General features: G+C 31.7%; 1 protein-coding gene across 4 annotated transcripts in view; it reads left to right on the plus strand.

Annotated features, from left to right (window-relative positions):
* The window catches only part of LOC108911733 (extracellular sulfatase SULF-1 homolog), a 272,564-nt gene that overhangs the window by 121,736 nt on the left and 130,433 nt on the right, over positions 1 to 20,395 (plus strand). For all 4 annotated transcript variants that reach the window (XM_018716735.1, XM_023455876.1, XM_023455877.1 and 1 more), the window contains exon 2: positions 15,960 to 16,521. In XM_018716735.1, the coding sequence (XP_018572251.1) occupies positions 16,101 to 16,521 (421 nt within the window). In that variant the 5' untranslated portion in view covers positions 15,960 to 16,100. The remainder of the gene's footprint in view (positions 1 to 15,959; positions 16,522 to 20,395) is intronic.

Consider the following 20,395-nt stretch of genomic DNA (forward strand, 5'->3'; position numbering starts at 1 on the left):
GCGTCCATTTCTAAAGTAGGACTCTATGATAAACACTTTTTGTTCTTGAGAAAACACCATTTTAAACGCTTTTTAAAACGAAAATATTCAAATTGATAGCGGCGATATAGCGCTTTGACATATGACGTTTAAGTTCATTTGCTATACGCTACGCCCTACGTCCAAATTTTCAGAACCAACTTGACCACGTTTTTATTTGAACGCTCGTTACTTTGTGACCCGGGGAAATGGATTTCGGGGGTATAATTGATGTCTAAAACAACAGAAAATGTCGAAAAAATCCCACAATTTTCCCGCGACAAACAAAACCCGGAGAAATGACATGTTAACCCGGAGCCCTAAGATGTACCATCAAAACCCGGAGATCTGGCAAGCCTATATTCCGGCACCAAAGCTGATACAGATTTAGTTAAAAATACGAACAATTTAGGTTCATTGCAAAATTTTAATAGTTTTATTTGGTAATATAATAATACAATAATATAATAATATGATAATATAATAAAATAATAATATAATAATATAATGTTATAATTAGGGAAAATTAGTATCGGTGGTAAATAATGATTATTTTATAATTTTACTGGTACATATGAGTGTAAATGTCAAATCTCATCGGTTATTATTTCAAAGACCGTACAAACAATAAGAGCTAACCGACGCGTTTCAAAAGTACACAAAGGCGACCATTTTATTATCTTTTGTAATCACCCCATGCAATCCGTTTTGGTGCTGCCGAAAGTTGACTAAAATCGCCCCTAGTTGGTGACATTGTTAGGCGTAGGTAGCTGCCTTTAAATGGTAGCGACACTCTCGGGTATCAAAAACAAACCATCTCAGCGATTACTATAATTTCCGAATGTTCTGCAATGTATAGGTTCAGATTCAGTTTTGGTTGATCGCAAAGTATTTTATAGCACGTAATATTAACGCCTCTCATTTAAAGTGACAGGATACTGCACCTAAACTGTTACGTAACTAATTAACGCCTTGTGATTCTACGCTCTAATTGCAGCCACTCATTAAAGCTTTCAATGCATCGATACGCTGCAAAATGTTAAATACCGGTAAGAGATTTACGACTTAAAAAAAAATATATTAGAATGTCGCTTCCAGGCGTCGCCACCTTTCAGCGAGACCTATCTTTCCTTTCTTCGACCAGGACGTATTCATCGGCATCCAGAAACGCGTGATATCGTCGAAGCAGAGGCCTGCCCAACGGAACCTGTCAACCTGCTGTCAGGACCCAAGTCGTCTTTTATTTATAAACGACGTTCGGAGATTAGAATTTTCGTTCAAATGAATATTTCACGGAATCATTTATTCAGTTCATTCATTTGAATACTTCACCCGAAATGGGATGCAGTGCCGCATTTGTGGAGAGCATATAAAAACAAAAGAATTGAGGGAAGTGGGGCGGGTGGACGCATTTACTAAATTATTTTAATGGAAGGGATATTATCAAAAGATGGTATTTTTATTTTAGTAATGTTCAATTCATACAGCAAAAAAGGGTCGGGTAATTTATCGGTTAAAAGTTGATGCAATTCTGTTACACAAAATTACAATGAAAGATTAAATACAAATATTCTTCGGAAAAGTACATTTTCATATAACAAGTTGGTTAATATTATAAGAATTTCGTCTTAACAACGGATATTTTGTAATGTTTTATAGCAGTTTGTCACATTGGCATTTGCCCACAGCCAACTTGTTATAATTTTTTTAAAACTCTTTTTGTTATTAAATGGTAAATATCTCAGAAATTAATGATTTTAGCTATAGGGAATGCTTTATAAAAATGAAAGAACATGAAGTGCATTTTTTTTTTAAATTGAGAAAATTATGTGCTCGAGTTTTAGCTTGCCCTATATTCAACTGTTGCAATAATAAAGAAATAACACTTTCTCGTAAAACTGTACCAATATCAAAAAGTTATGCCTGCAAAAAATTATTGTTAAATTGTTCTGTTTAGGGTATACAGGACACTGATATGGGAATGATTCTCGTATACAATTGACCATAACTTTTGAAATACCCTGTATAACATAATTAAACCCTATATCCTATATTGGAAGCTAAATTTGAAATAATATATAGGGTGTGCCATTTAATAAATAGTATGTTTGGTTCAACCTGGTAATACGTAGTATCTTGTATATACGAAACTTTTAAAAATATGCAGTTTTAAGTTCGCTACAATTTTTGTAAATAACTTTTTTTGATATCTTCTCTAACAAAGGAGACATCGTACTTCGACGCACTAATGCCGCACCCTGTATATTGGTTCATAATAGGCTAAAGCACACAGTATTAAAACCAACTAAAATAAAAATAATCTAAATATTATTAGTGAAAAAAATATTTAGATAGATTATTTTTTTTTAAATAATTATTAAGTAATAAACGCCCTTTAGCCTACCTAGATATTGGTATCCAAGAGCATATATGACTTTATCTGATGAGAATTTTAGGAACATTTTTATACTTGATTGGAATTAGCTTAATACATTTTAGAGTAAATTAAATGTATAAAAACTGAAAGTAGAAAAAATTATTATAAAAAAAATTATCTCAATCCAACGTCCACTTTATCTTGAACACCTTCAATTAACAGCTTTAACTTTCTATAGGCTATTGCAAAAATATATCTTATAATGAAATACAGTGTGATTCACAACTTATCCCAAAAAATTTGCATCATGAAAAATGGAGTCAATATCGTAAAAACATTTTTTGGAAAATCCTTATAGTTTCCGAGAAAAAAATTATTGTATTTTCAACCCTTACATCGCTGGACCTGCGTCAGTCGTGATGTACGTAATGCGCTCTCTCTCTCTCCACGTGCCCCCAAGCGATTCTGAACATTAAAATCCGATTTTAGTATTAACGTTTTTGGGATAGTGTTTACATTAGTTTTTCAAGTATCAAAAATAGCTTACATATATAGCAACTCGGAGTTGATGATTATCGTTTTAATTTATGATGAAGCAAGACAACATTGTTATGGCGAAGCATTTGTGTTATGGTGAAGCAATACATTTGAGTTCTTAGAAACTAGGTAAGACGGTCCCAAATGTGTTTAAACGTCGATGAACAAAATTTTGAACAGTTGTCAGGTATATCGATTTATTTTATTAATTAATAATAACGATAGCGGCAAAAACAGTTGAAGTTGCTGATATAAAATAGGTGTTACAAAATTTTATTTATTTCTTTTCTTGGGAAAAAAAAAGTATTTCAATTTTTTGTCCCTTCATTTTTTATTACGCTTTGGTGTCGTGCCGGTCGCCAATTGTATGCTTTGCCTTCAATAAAATGATTGACCCATACCAAAAAAATATATCTTAAAGTAGAAAATCTACCGATTATTATGATTTTTTTAGAATTAAAATCTGTTCAGTAGTTTTTGAGAAAAAAATTCCGAAAGTTTGTCGATTTCGTCACTTTTTTCACTTTAAATTGTAAATATCTCGGAAACGAAGCATTTTTCGAATTTTTGTCAAAGAACAAAAAGTGTTTAGTTTGGTCCATTTTATAATAAATATATACTGGGCGAGTAATTTTTTTACAACTTTTTTGTTTATAACAATTGACTGACCGCGCCGAAAAATATAAAAAATATATGTAAATTATCAGAAAAATACACTTTATAAAATAAAAAAAGTTTCATGCTATAGGTTTTTGTTTTAGTCGGTCCATGCCTTTTTTAGGGGTGAATCGCTCGCCTATTATGGTATGAAGAAATTGTAGTGTAGGAACTTTCAGCTCTTCCACTTGGAAAACTATATAAAGCAGAACTGTTAATTATACTGATTTTACAAGCTTATTCTCTACTTTACCAGTTAAAGTAAGATGATTGTTGCCCTCAAGTACATACACTTGTAGATCATTAGGAATAGGATCCACAGGGCATTACGATCGAGTCTCAGATCTCAGATCTGATATAAAAAATTAAACTCATCATATGCAATGATTATAGTTTCCATGAATTTCTTCGTCTTGGGTGATCTAGAAAATAAGACCAGCAGACGAAAAACAACACTACTGAAAAGTTCAAGAGCAATTCTGGGAATGTGTGGTTCTAACATTACGTTAATGTGAACTAAAATGCCAACAACGTTTATTGGGGTGGTTAATTCGCACATTAAATCCTTTATTTAGCACGTACTTATTACAGAACCATAACTTTAACTGCAGTTTGTTACTGAACTAAATACTTTCGACATATATTATTCAGAGCGCAGCAATTCACGATCATTAAGTCATTATTGTCCCTGTCGTGCCAAATTTCCCATCATAAAAGCAATATTAGCGAAGAACTTTTCAGATTCAAGTACCTTGCGCTCGATTTAGTCCAAACGATGCGGAAATCATATTCTAACTCTAACTGCATCCACGACTATGGACGGCTATTTCTTATGCGCCGTGCTTTCCACATGGCTCTGCATTATGCAACACGCTCGACTCTTCAATTACAAACTCTCAAACCTCGGGTGATTAACTACTATTTTTATAATCGTAATGAATGTGTCAGGGAAAATTTAAACATTGAACTTGTGGCGTTTTAACCTCTTAACTGTTTGAGGGGAGGTCGCGTCACGCGAGCACGAATGTGATGGTCGTACACTCGAATGTTTATATTCATATTTTCTGCTTTAAGGAACATTTGTTCGATGAACAAAGAGAATTAAATCATTCATGTCATCGTCATTTTTATTACATTAAAGCAACTACCAATAGTAAATTATTACCTCTTCTTTAAACTCGATCCAAAATGGCGAACATGGACAAAAAAATTTGCGAAGTTCCAAAAAAAATGATTTTTCTGAAATAATAAAAAAATTATAGCTCTGATCGAAAAATTTGGGTTCCTATTCCTTCTATTATTTTTTTCTTGAAAATATAAGTATTCAATATTAACCGTCATCAAGCGCGTTGCTGTAAAAAGTTAATTGCGTCTTCTAGATTTTTTTTTAAATAATAAAGTTATCTCGGCTACAGAAGGTTGTAGAAAAACTGTTTTTTTTTAATTCGTGAAAATATGTCGGCAATTTCTTTCTTTAAAAGTCATTGTCATAAAATAAAATTTGAAATATGTATAGTATTTTACAAAAAAAAATGTTTGTTTATTTTTTTGGGTGTTTTGACACTTGTGGAAAAATACCCAAAAAATAAATGAAAAAATAATCCTATGTCACAAATAAATATCTTCAAACAATAAAAAAAATGCCCAAAAAAGTGCAATTTCTTCAGTCATTTTTTGATCCTTAAAATTAATAAAATCATAAAAATTATTTAATAATAATAATCNTACAGGAATTAAAAAACTAATTATAGTGTACATACAAGTACTGTACGATATATAATTTACAATAACTGTAAATATGTAATGCAAAGAAAGAGAAAAAAGACATAAAAATTGATTAAAGCTAATTTAACGAACAAATTCACACATACTGTTCAGACTACCGTAAAATATATTAGTACAGTCACTGAAGTTGAAAATCAGCTGTAACCTTCGAATTATTTGAAACTGCATGGATTTGCATGAAAATTTAGAATAAGGCTGATCTTAAGTTCAAGTTCAAAAGTGACATAAGCCCGATTGACGGTCTTTGTTTTTTAAAAGTGAAAAAAATTAATTATAAATACCCTAATACCCTTATTTTACCAATATTAATGTAAAATATTTTTATTATAATTGATTCAAAAATAATCAATCATAAAAAAATTGCTACGCTGTATATAAATAATCACACTAATTTTTTTACTTATTTTATTTGTATAATATAATATATAAAAATGAGAAAGCATATTTTGCTCCGAAAATATGTCATTGGTTTTTTGCCATAACTCAGTTAATTTTGAAGCTATAGTATCCTACAAAAAAGCATTTTAAAGATAATTTCAAGAGCTGTAAGATCGTTTGCATATAAAACCTCCTTTATATCTCCTTTATTTTTTATTCAATAGGAATAAAAAAATCAAAATATTTGTTGAAAAAAAGCTATATTTTTGTCGTCTATCATTTTTTACGTATCTTTCATAGTTTCAGAGTTATTATATAAATAAGGCAATTTTTTTTGAATAATGAAAAATACGTCTGCAACTTTTGCCGTACATAAGCAAAAAATACGCATTCTAAACCGGTCTACGATTAATTTTAATTCTGATGGAAATGGTACAGCGTTTACTGCTCATTTTTCCTTAAAAAAATATGAGCAACCCATCTGTTTTTGACGATAACTCCTTCAATTTTGTACTAATTAACTTTTAAGTGCTCATTTTGAAGTTATTTTTGAGTACTACAAAAAACTTCCGGAGCGTTGTACACGTAAAATTAATCCTTTTTCCGTTATTTTACGTTGAATACATCGATTCGAGTATTCCCCCCAAAACAAGTCCCCTTCCACTAATTTCCTTTGTATAGGACGTACAACACTTTTTAAAAACGATTTTCTTTGTTTACTTATAAGCTACATTTTTATTCATTTTTTTAATAAAATGCGTAGTTATTCGCGAAAAATACTTTGACAAAGTGTTTTTTTTTTACTCAAAATTCCAAGTTTTCAATCGTGAATAACTAAAACACTATTGATTTTTTCGAAAAAATTCTTTGATTCTCTATCGATTTTTTATTTTTGAAAAAAAAAATTCCACCCCCGAGAAGGGGTGTCAACCCCCAATAGGGTGGAAGCGTCAATCGGTGCTACGTCACTAATGTTCATTGACCTTTTCTCTAACTATCTACCAAATTTCAAGTCGATCGGTTCAGTTTCAAAGAATTCGGAGGTGAAAAGCTAAGATTAATCTTACACAGAAGAGCTGGGCAATCAATTTTACCATGCAGGAGATTATACAGAAAACGCATCAAAAAAATATCACGACGAATCTCCAACGAATCAAAATTGAATTTATTTAGTAAATCTGGATGACTGCATCCTCGAGGTGGATAAAAACTATCTTAATGAAAACAAAGAAATTTTATAAACTGCCGTTGAACATATTCCAATCTACGATGAACTTCGTAGATAGGATATCATTTAATGGAACCGTATTCAAGTTTAGACCTAACGAGGGTACAATGTTGAGACTTGAGCGTTCGAATATTAGAAAAGTCCCTGCAATTCCTATACAGAAAACCGTTTTTAAGGCACTAGATGCTATATTATTAATGTGTTCAGAAAAAGTAAATTTACCGTCAAAAGTATATTCCAAGATCTTTTTAGCACCTAACTCGACTGATGACATGATTACTAATAAAATAATCAAGACTAATAAAATTCATTTTACGTATATAAGTCATGCTCTTACATTATGTCATATTGAGATTGAGATGATTTAAGTTACACCACGTCGTCATGTGATTTATGAATTGCTGCAGGTGAAGGCAGTCAGAGAGGGAGTTAATCTTAGAAAACAATTTAAAGTCATCAGCATAAAGAAAACGTTCACAAGAAACCATATCCGGAAGATCGTTAATAAAGAACAAAAACAATAGCGGCCCCAAGTNTGTCACTAATGTTCATTAACCTTTTCTCTAACTATCTGCCAAATTTCAAGTCGATCGGTTCAGTTTCAAAGAATTCGGAGGTGAAAAGCTTCAATGACAGTACTATATTACAATTTGCTGCGATCTTATTATATAAATCACAAATACAGGAGATAGGGTTTTTGACTAAGATGTTAGATCTGGGGGAAGAACAATAGAAGGTTTCATGTTGTCTTCTGTTAGCCCGAGGTACAATAAGATTAATCTTACACAGAAGAGCTGGGCAATCAATTTTACCATGCAGGAGATTATACAGAAAACGAATCAAAAAAATATCACGACGAATCTCCAGCGAATCAAAATTGAATTTGTTTAGTAAATCTGGATGACTGCAGCCTCAAGGTGGATAAAAACTATCTTAATGAAAACAAAGAAATTTTATAAACTGCCGTTGAACATATTCCAATCTACGATGAACTTCGTAGATAGAATATCATTTAATGGAACCGTATTCAAGTTTAGACCTAACGAGGGTACAATATTGAGACTTGAGCGTTCGAATATTAGAAAAGTCCCTGCAATTCCTATACAGAAAACCGTTTTTAAGGCACTAGATGCTATATTATTAATGTGTTCAGAAAAAGTAAATTTACCGTCAAAAGTATATTCCAAGATCTTTTTAGCACCTAACTCGACTGATGACATGATTACTAATAAAATAATCAAGACTAATAAAATTCATTTTACGTATATAAGTCATGCTCTTACATTATGTCATATTGAGATTGAGATGATTTAAGTTACACCACGTCGTCATGTGATTTATGAATTGCTGCAGGTGAAGGCAGTCAGAGAGGGAGTTAATCTTAGAAAACAATTTAAAGTCATCAGCATAAAGAAAACGTTCACAAGAAACCATATCCGGAAGATCATTAATAAAGAACAAAAACAATAGCGGCCCCAAGTTAGAACCCTGGGGCACACCCGACGTTGGAAAAAATGGACGGAAGAAAAGTTTTGGTGTCTAACCATAACTTGTCTGTCTGACAAGTAAGATGAAAATAGTTTCAATAAAGCATTAGAAAAACCAAACCTTTCTAATTTTAATAGCAGAACATTATGATCTATTTGATCAAAAGCTTTTTGAAAATCGGTATAAATTACGTCAACTTGCCCACTACTATCCATGACCTCCGAGATATACTGAGAAAAAATAGCAAGATTAGAGGAGAAACCAGAAACACGAACTTTAGAATCATTTTTTACTTTCATTACAAAGATGTAGATACACAGAATTTCTTCTCAGTCTAACCTCAAATTTACAACCTGATTACAGAAATAAAACGGTTTTAGAATAAGGACAACAATTTAACAAATAAGTATTTAAAATCGTGTTATTCAGCGTAGTTAATCTTGTAACAATTGTCAACATCTATTATTTAAAATTAGAGACCCAATATACCACAAGAATAGCAACGTCACCAAAACAAAGAACCATCAGATGTGAGGTTTTGTAGCAAGTGGTAACGATTAAATCCATATTATTTCTGTTTTAAGTCATATGTTTCTTGTTATTTATTATAGAAAAGCCAAAATTAGTAATTCTTCTATTACTCTTCTTTTGGAGTAATTATAACTTAATCTCCACAACTTGTTTTCGGTGTAGCAACTACATCAGTTTAATTTTATTTTTTCAGAATGGATATTCTAATAGATTAGTACGTATACGACATTGAGCTTCAGGGTATAAAATTTATCACTTTTAGTTCCATTCTCTGACACTATTTCGTTTAAAGTGAATGTGAAGTTTATCTGTAAAAATACTAATTGCGTATGTAGATATGAATACAATTACAAACAAAAAACGCTTATATATTTATAGATTTTAATTAAAGTCAGTAATATGATTTCTTTGGCAATACATCTTACAAATACGTTATAACCTAGTTACTTGAACTATCCTATTGGCTTAAACATAGTTAGGCTTTGAGTTTCTCTTATAGCAGTTCGCCGTAAAACAAGATAAGACGTAGAGAAGTATTAAATTCGAAAAAAAATTTTTTGAACAATCACTGTTTACTGACCGAGGCTGAAAAGATGCAAGATAGAATAATTAGCAATTTCTGGAGAATTTCACAAAATGTTCGAATGATTGCGGTATTAGTATAGTATTTATTAACCACGAATTCAATATTTTTAGTAACGGTTCCCATATGATCTCAGAAAGCAGGTATTTTTGTAGTTTCTGAATTCTGATACACTATTTTTATTTATTTCATCATCGATATCTAAAATTATTTACGATTGTCGTTTTCACTTGGAAATTTTAGAATACTTTAACTGGTAACATTCTCCAACGAAATATAAAATATTACCCAAATAAATGTCAAATTGTTTTGATTATCAAATTTAAAAATAATTTATAGTAGAAAAATAATTAACTTTCTACTACCATAGAGTTATACTGGCCTAAAGTTGTGGGACATTTCTAAGGTTCTTCCAACATACTGCATGAGAGGATGTTGAATTGGATACCTAAATATTCGTTCTTATTTTTGTTTTTTTTATAATGATTATGTCTTGAACTGGAATTTTAAAGCTGCTGTAAATAGGTAGCTATTTTTTTTGTGTATTTTAAATCTAAAATAAACAGTGAACTATAGTTTAAATACAGTATGCCTTATACTACAAATTCTCTTGGCATATTTACTATTTGTTGGGCACTTCAGAGAGATCAAGAGAATATTTTTAGAAACACTTAATGAAATAAGTATACGTATCGCTCCAGAATAAATCTGAGAATATTTTTCCTTCACGGTCTTTGACTTTTTATATGAAATTACCGCAATTAAAAGTGAAATCCGATGTAAATATTATTACGTAGTATTACGCTTCTGGTGCTTTTATAGTAGATATGCTTTTTATATTATTTTTAGAAGTAGATGGAGCCACCGTCATTCTCTCCACGATTGAAAACTAGAAATATTTAGAATGTGCTGTGTCAAAAAACTCATAATGTAGGAGTAGAGTTATCTCTGGATATACAGGGTGTAGCGTCTTCAATTATAGTTTTACTCTTGCCTAAAAAAGAAAGACGGTGTATTTTTTTGAAACGGAATACCACAAATTTCTTGTTTCAACCGAATCCTTTCTAAGCTATCTATACAAATTATTTTGGCTTTAAATGCCGATTTGCCACGATATAATGTTTGTGGTCATTCATATTATTGTTCATGTAATAATATTTCAATTCAACTATTTACTATATCACAAACTAGTTTTTCATAAAATTTTAGGGGGATAGTTAAGTCTATTTTATACAAAAATATTTTGTAAATATATATATTTTTTTATTTGCAAGTGGAACAATCCTATTTTTTAATTTAATACCAAGAAATCTATCTTATCTTTAGTGATTTTTGAGATATGATTAAACGAAAAAGACTTAAAATTAATTTTATTTTAAGGCTTTTAAAGTTCATAAAGTATGTCTTGGGATATCCTAAGGCAAGGCTATAAGCACCCAAAATCAAAGATTTGACCATATTGGAAACATGAAAATAAATGACGGTAATAAAATAAAAAAAAAGTTTTGATTTAGAAAATACAAGAAGAATCGATTATTTCAAATTGAAAATTTTCCAATATCACCTTTCAAAATACTGAATGTAACATGACATTTAAAGGTACCAGATTTACAAAACTTATTAAACCAGAAAATCTACTTTCTTAAAAAATAAATAAATAAATATTTTTCGGAACTTATACACTGTTCTTATGAAAGCAAATAAATGACTTTTGAAATGACGTAATTATTTCAAGTTTGCATCGAAAATGCATTAGTAATGATTTAATAAAAAAAACTAATTAACCTAAAACTGTTACAAATACAAAAATTATACAAAAAAATTTTTTTAACAATGCCTTTAAGGCAAAAATAATAGAAGCTATATCATGACTACCGACAAAACTATAAGCAGATTAGGCCTAAATTACTTCGTTTATTTTGTCATAAAGTGACATCTACAGGGTGTTTGTAAATAATTGCGAAATATTTTAGGGGGTATTTTGTGAAAAAAAGTTCATATACCCGTAGGTCGAAATATGCTTCGTTTCCGAAATACAGAGTATTTAAATTTTGGAGGAATAAATGTGCATTTTTTGGGATGATCCGAATATTTCTACTTGCACCAGTGGCGTTCGTGCGAGAATGTCACACACTTATTTAATAATAAAAAAATGGTACGCCACTGGCTTTTTCCCGATTTGATATTTTTTTAGAAATCCGCCATCAATTTTGAATGAAATTGGTCACTTCAATTTTTTTCGTAGGATGCATCGTTTTTGAGGAAATAATATAACACATTTTATTGTAGGCTTTGTTAATCTTTTATTTAATAGGTCTCTTTTTATAAATAAAGCGTTATTGTGGTCAAAGTAAAAATGCAATTAAATATTGAAAATAAAAAATTGATATGAATGTCGGTAAAAAATTCTTCGATTTTGAGATACAGGATGTTTAAATTTTAACCTTTTATTTTTTTTTTCTTGAATATTTCAGAAGTTTTATTATCTAGTACAGTAACATTAAACCAAAATAATAACAAAACAACAGTAATAAAAATATTATTTAATAGTCCTACAATCTACAACAAATATTAAAAATAACCTCCCTCACAAATAATACAAGAGACAACTCTTCACACCTCATTGACTCATAATCGCTGAAATATTCGTCCTGGATTGCTTATTGTCGCAAAACCGGTTATAATTCGATTCCTCAGGTCTCTTTGAAATAAATAATAAAATAAATAAAAAATTCAAATTTAAACACTGTATCTCGAAAACGAAGCATATTTCGACCTACGTTTATAAGAACTTTTTTCACTAAATAACTTGGGCAACCACCCCCTAAAATGTAAACACCCTATATATGGAAATATCACCAAATCTTACAAGACTGTTTAAAGTTATTTAAAAAAAAACAACAATTTCTTTTGTTAACTCTAATGTTCCCTAGAAGCTAAATGAAGCTACTTAGGATAGAGGCAAGCTTAGTTAAATGTGCTTATTTTGATAGAAGTCAACTGTGGCAGCTCCATGTACACGGAATATTTGAACACCCTGTATACCTACGGGCGTGACAATATAAGACGCTAAAATTGAGACATTTTATTGACAGGACAAAGCAAATGTACAAATTTTTTCCATGAATTTTTTAATAAAAAGTTTAAAACAGTATGTTAAACATGACCAATTTGATATTATTTCTTCTTGCACTTTATTAGTTTTTCTAAACATATTATTCTTTAGAATGACGAAAATACTATAAAGCATGTAGTCAATAGTTTTCCTCGATATGTTGAAAGTAATGGAACAATCCTTTCTCACCCTGGCCTCGCAGTTGAAACAGAATTAAACAAAATTGCAAGGTGCAGTTTGCGAATTCACATCACAAGAGTAGGAACGCTAGCATTTGCCCATAAGAGGTGGCAGTGGAGCTAAAATTACTAGCATTTTTCGGTCAATGCTCCTTTTAGCGCACTCTTGCTGAAATTCACTCCGGCGACTTGTTTTTGTTGTTTAGAAAACGTCTTATTTCCTGGAAGTAGTGCCAAATGAAGGTTCGTGTTTTTCATCGTATTCTTGTTGTATCAAGCGATACATCTATTTTTACATTTCTTTTATAAAAGCTTGTAACAATTATGTCAAGTTACGTATTATTGGCTAGGTAGGTAGTGTGTCGCACGCACGTTGTTAAAAATAACTTCCGTTGAAAAAAATGTTAAATGATATTGCTGCTTCGGTACCAAGCTATTCGAGCTCATCAATATTGAGTATATTTTTAGAGTTACGAGTACAATAGAATTTCCTGTGATTTCTTACCTTGGTTACGCACTAAAAATGCTTGTGCTTTTAAAATGAATAAAATCACACATGTATCATTATAATAATAAAAAAATGATGAAAATCATCTTTGTAGTACTTAATTATACTCATTACACACACGATATGAAGAAATTATTTTTATTAAATCTACAGAGTGAGTGGGGAAAATCGCATCAAACTCCAGAAATGTCAAATACATCAAAATAATAAGAAAAAACTAAAATGTTGTTATGCAATTTTCATTTGTTTTTAAGTTATAGCGTAATTACAAGTTTGAAATTAGAGTATGTCATGTTCCTAGTTCAAAGTAGGATATTTGTCAGTGTTATTTTATGTTGCAATAGTTTAACATTTGATTATACGTTTGTACGATCAAAGTGTTACAAAATGCCAACAACTTGTTCAAATTTGGAGTATGCAAGTATGATGTTTGTTTTTGGTTTTTGTAATGGGAATGCTAATGCTGCTCTTGAAGGATATCGTCAATGGTTTCCACAGCACAGATGTCCTGATAAAAATGTAATTATCAAAGTTTTCAACAAACTGAGGGAAACCAGAAAGCTTCCAGATGTTAGTAGAACACCTGAACGAGCTCATCGACAAGGTTTAGAAGAAGTAGAAAATATTTTGGGTCTAGTAGAAGATGATGCCATTAGCTCACGAAGATTTGCTACTCAATTGACAAAAGAGACTAATAAACACCCTCCACGAGCAAGGCTTATATCCGTACCATGTACAGAGAGTACCATATCTACAACCGGAAGAGTATGCTAAGCGTATCTTATTGTAATCCCGCATACTTTTTACGGATGAAGCAACTTTCACCTGTGTGAATACTCGAATACGAATACTCGAAACTCTCATGTATGGTCAGACGAAAATCCTCACGCAACATTCGAAAGTAATTTTCAGCATAGGTTTTCGGTAAATGTGTGGTGTGGTATGATCGGTAGTTATTTAATTGTCCATTTTATTTTGGAGAATCGACTCACAAGAGACCACTACTTAATTTTTTTGGAAAATGGATTACGGATACTACTAGAGGATGTTCCTATAAACATGAGAATGTGACTGTGCTACTAGCATGATGGAACTCCTGCACATTTTGCTCGTCCAGTCAAGCTACATTTGAACGAGAGATTTCCAGGATGTTGGATTGGCCGCCAAGATCTCCAGATCTCGCAGCACTAGATCAAGAGCGAACACTCGCGATGCACTAATTCGACGTACCTATCATATATACGGCAGCACTTATTAAAGAAATACATGCAGCAATCAAGAGAGCTACAGATGCCCTTCGTAGACGAAGCAGAAAGTGTGTTGAGGTCAATGGTGGTGTTTTGTAACTATTAATCAAAGAACGCTGTAATTAATCGAATATCAATAAATTTATTTTTTTTATTGAAATGTACGTCATAGTTGAACAAATGAAAATGGCATAACAACATTCGAGTTTTTTTCTTAGTATTTTGACGTGTAGAATCCATTCCTTGAGTTTGATGTGATTCTCCCCCACTCGTCCTGTATATCAATTTCGAGTCTCACGGTCATATAATCCATAATAACTGAGACCATATAAACACTTTTCTGCGAAAGTATAAAGATTTATTGGACATAGATATTTTTACTATAATTTTAGGACGTTTCACATTTATGATCATAGGAGAAATGAACAGTTCACTTTTTAGTACCTTTAAAAGTTGAAATAAATAATAAACACCAACCGTTTGTCCTGTCGCATTCTTTCGAATTGATTGAAAACAGATGAGACGTTGTTGATGAATTTCAATTCGAGTTCTAACCACCTGAGTATCTACCTACCACTAAATTAGTTAAAATTGAGGTAACAACTATCCTACGTAAAGTTTTCGATTTAAAATTGATTTTACATGGAAATTGTAGTTAGTTATGGGGTACAAAGATGAAGAGGTGTTTCTACTTTTCAATGAAGTATGATAAATGATGTGTGGGAACTATAGAATGTTTCATATATACATGAGACATTCTATAGTTCCTATTCTTAATTTTTCATAGAAAAAGTAGACCATCATATTACGTAGCCCGCCACAAATGTTTTATTTTGANTTTGCTTATCTTGCTCCCCTTCCTCGTCGATTCATTCGACTGGCGCACATGGTTTACTAATTATAATAACAACTTAAATAATATCATAAATAGAGCAACAAAATATCCAACCCACGACCATTAATAACTAATAATAACCAATAATAAATAAAAAAACTAAATAAATAAAATTAACCTCAAACAACTGGGGAGGGCACAATTGTATATTATAAATGAATTAATTTTAAAAAAGTTAAATGCATTATCAATAAAGATATACCTATTATAGCTGACTGTGCAATTTATTGTTGCAATTTGACAATTATGGTTTTTCGACTCGACTATACATAATCGTAAAGAGCTTCTGAATTAATTTTTATGTTACCGGATACCTGTTTATGCGATCTTTATATGTGCGTGTGTCATATATATTTTATAAATAGCAATTAACCGACGCTGTAATTTTTATTGGAACTCGTAAAATAGCTGTTAACACACATTTTTATTACAGGTCATGTACTCCAGTCTACGCGAGATGGTGATAAGGGCACCAGCGCTACTCACATAGTTGCAACAAGGCTCATCCCGCGAAACATGACATAAATCGCGAGTTTCTTGCCGGGAAATAGATATTCCCTCACACCGTTTCAAAATGGCCAGTTTCCCAGTAGTTTTCGCGATCCTAGTGTTCGGCATTGTGAACATAAACTGTGATTACACCCAACGAAACAGACAACGAAAACCGCCCGTCTTCTCTCCCATTACGTCCTCCAGGAGCAACCACAAGCCGAACATCGTGCTCATCCTCACTGACGACCAGGACGTGGAGCTGGGCTCGTTGAATTTCATGCCGAAGACGCTGAAAACCATCCGAGACCAGGGGGCCGAGTTCAGGCACGCTTACGTCACCACTCCCATGTGCTGCCCTTCGCGGTCGTCTCTTCTGACGGGAATGTACGTGCACAACCACCAGGTGTACACCAACAACGATAACTGCTCCAGCACCCAGTGGCAGGCCACCCACGAGACTAGGTCCTTCGCCACGTATCTGTCCAATGCCGGATACAGGACTGGTAAGTACAAAATGTTCATTCACTGAAACAAAAAACATAGTAATCCTTTACACAATCTATGTACTACAATTTGTTGTAATTATAACTACAAACACAATTTGTAGTACTTTTTCGCAAACTATCATGCTTTCAGTTTTGTAGTAACAATCTTCATACACCTTTTGACTGCAATAGAAATATTGCAAAGTATTATTTACCTTGTTGTATCAGTTACTAAATGTTTTAGAGCAGTGTTTTTCAACCTTTTTCATGTCGCGGACCCCTTAGTATGGAAAAATATTTCGCGACCCCCTATTCTCCGCTGTTTCTAACTTGTATTTTTTTATGTTATAAATATCGAATCCGCAAATCATTTTTATTTTCATAATTAGGTATCGGCTAAATATGTAATTAAATACATAAAACAGATGTATTCTTACATCGACTGCGTCGCCAACCGTCTTCACGAAAACGCGATACGACAGTAGAGCTAACAACGCGCGTGCATGCAAGTGGCCGATACGATGAGCGATCTTTAATTAACCGTTTCTTAATAAATACAACATTTTGAACTAGAATGGTTTTATTTTTTTTACTTTAAAAGCCTCTAAAAGTAACTGCGACCCACACGTTGAAAAACACTGTTTTAGAGTATACAGACTGTTACAAATTCGCTTCTCACTATAGGGATCTCGGAAACGGTAAGAGCTACGAAGTTGCGCAATCAGGAGACCAACATTATGCCTCTAAAAAATCAAAGCTACCATGATTAGTTTTCGAAATATTTGAAAAAAAAATCCGTTTTTGTTTCATTTCAGCTTTGTTTGAGGTGATATTGAAAAAAGAAGAACAATTTCTCAAGGCCATTTTTTGCCCTCTATTGAATGGCATAATCAATTTTTGTATGTAACGTTTCGTTTCTCCAGGGCCATCATCAACTTCATTTTTTTAAATANAGCATTTTATTGATAAAAATCTTGTTCAAGCACAAAGATTAAATAATGTTCCATGTTCTCGAACATGTTTTATGATATATTTGATCTTTTCCACCCTTTATTCACCCTTAAAAACTCCCCCTATGCAAACAATAATGATAAAAAATTACTTTTTAAAGATTTGGAATGATTAAATCGTGAAATTATTCAAATAAAAGTTACCTTATACCTAATAACATTTTTTTTCCCTTTCAGCCCCTAATAACCACCCCTGTATTGACAAAAATTATAAAAAATTACTTTTTAAAAGCTTGGAATGCTTTAACGGTTCAATTATTTAAAATAAAAATTCCATCATTGCTTATGAAAGAATTTGTATCTCATAACACTTTTCAACCCTTATAAATCACCCCTATGCTGAAAAAATGATAAAAAATTACGTTTTAAATCTTGGAATGCTATAATTGCACAATAATTTAAAATAAAATTTCCCTTATATTGTTTATGAAAGAATATTTTACTTTTGCCATTTTCAACTCTTATAAACTACCCTTTTACAAATATTAATGTAAAATATTGTTATTATAATCGATTTTTAAATATAATCAATCATAAAAAAATTTGCTACGCTGCATATAAACTTTTATACACGCTGACGCGCACTTGAATCCTAACATTTTGCTCCAAAAATGAGAAAGCCTATTTTGCTCCGAAAATATGTCATTGGTTTTTTTACCATAACTCGGTTAATTTTGAAGCTATAGTGTCCTACAAAAAAGCATTTTAAAGATAATTTCAAGAGCTGTAAGATCGTTTGCATATTTTCAAGGGACAGGTCGTTTTTTCACGAAAATGGATACTTCAAGCGGCGATATCTCCTTTTTTGCTATAGGAATAAAAAAAGCAAAATATTTGTTGAAAGAAAAGCTACATTTTTGTTGTCTATCATTTTTTACGTATCTCTCATAGTTTCAGAGTAAATAAAGCAATTTTTTTTGAATAATGAAAAATACGTTTTCAATTTTTACCGTACATTATTCTAAAAATACGCATTCTAAACCGGTCTAACTTCAGGATCATATGAAAACATTAAAACAAAACTAATTGTAAAGGGTCTACGATTAGTTTTAATTCTGATGGAAATGGTACAGCGTTTACTGCTCATTTTTCCTTAAAAAATATGAGCAACCCATCTGTTTTTGACGACAACTCCTTCAATTAATTAACTTTTATACGTGCTCATTTTGAAGGTCTTTTTGAGTACTACAAAAAACTCCAACAGCGTTATACACGTAAAATTAATCCTTTTTCCGTTATTTGACGTTGAATAAATCAAATCGAGTATCCCCCCCCCCCAAAACAAGTCCCTTTCAACTAACCATATTTCGCTTTGTGTAGGACGTACAACACTTTTTAAAAAACGAGTGTCTCTTTTGTTTATTTATAAGCTACATTTTTGTTCTTTACACCTTTTAAATAAAATGCGTAGATTTTGAGTTATTCGCGAAAAATACTTTGAAAAAGTGTTTTTTTTTCACCCAAAATTTCAAGTTTTAAATCATGAATAACTAAAAAACTATTGATTTCTCGAAAAAATTCATCGAGTATTTTTTGCTCAAAATTTGTTTCTCTCGATTTCCGTTATTTCTGAAAAAAAAAAAATTTTCCACCCCCGAGAATCCCCAACAGGGTGGAAGCGTCAATCGTCGCTATGTCACTAATGTTTATTGACCTTTTCTCTAACTATCTGCCAAATTTCAAGTCGATCGGTTCAGTTTCAAAGAATTTGGAGGTGAAAAGCTTCAATGACTGTATTAAATTAGCAATCCATGGCCTGCTGCGGTTTCTTTAGACGAGATTTTTGGAAAAATCACTTTAAATGTTGATAATAGCCCTAATCAGCATATTTTAAAACTCTTAAATATAAAACTTCTTTAATTTATAACTCAGACAGATTTAAATCTTTATGAAGTTTCCGATTTAGTTCAAAGATCTAGGAGGTTTTGGAAATGCCTAAATATGAAAAATTTGTCAGTTATTAAATAATAAAGATAAAGTATTTTCACAATTTTAGACTCACATGCGGACTATATTATTTATCTATAATTCTAATCGTCAGTGTCAGTAATTGTCTATATTTTCATTTTCAGGTATAATCCAATATCTTCTAGATTTTTAAACTGAAACAAAAGCTTAAACAATTTAAAAGTCTGCACCGCGTAAGATCAGAGACTCCTTGATTCAGGATTAGTAGTGTTAGACCAATTTACCTTTAAACAAAAATCAACTACTACTGAGATACAGCCCTCTCAGTGTTGTACTACGAAACAACACTTTTTTATATTATGTACTTTTAAAACGGTTTGAAGAAGAGGCTTCTTATTTAGCATGCCTCTTTATTTGTTTGAATATAATGTACTACCGGAATATGTAACAAAATTACACAGGGTGTTATTTTATCTTATAATTCTTTTATATGATTACGTATGATTTTCTAAATCGCATTTGCCAATATAAAATTTATATTTACCTACGACCACTACTGTAAGTACTTAAAAACACACTCTCTGCGATCAATGTAAGATTCCTATTACGTACGGTAAAAAAAACGCACAGTTTTCCTAGCAACTGCCTAGCAACGGCCAATACAATACTGTTTGTATTGACCGTTGCTAGGCGGTTACTAGGAAAACTGTGGGTTTTTTTTACCAAGCTGTGCGATTTTTTTACCGTACGACGTAATAGGAATCTTGCATTGATCGCAGACGGTATGTTTTTAAGTATTTAAAGTAGTGGTCGTAGGTAAAGTATAGTACGTAATACGTGGTGTAATGCAATTACGCACTCATAGAATTACGCACTCGCCGCTACGCGGCGTCGTGCGTAACTTTTCCATTCGTGCGTAAAATGCTTTTTACAACACTTATTACGTAATATACTATTAATGTGCATGCTCAGTG

Source organism: Anoplophora glabripennis, unplaced genomic scaffold (genome assembly GCF_000390285.2).
Source record: "Anoplophora glabripennis isolate ALB-LARVAE unplaced genomic scaffold, Agla_2.0 scaffold417, whole genome shotgun sequence".
In the NCBI taxonomy this organism is placed as follows: domain Eukaryota; kingdom Metazoa; phylum Arthropoda; class Insecta; order Coleoptera; family Cerambycidae; genus Anoplophora; species Anoplophora glabripennis.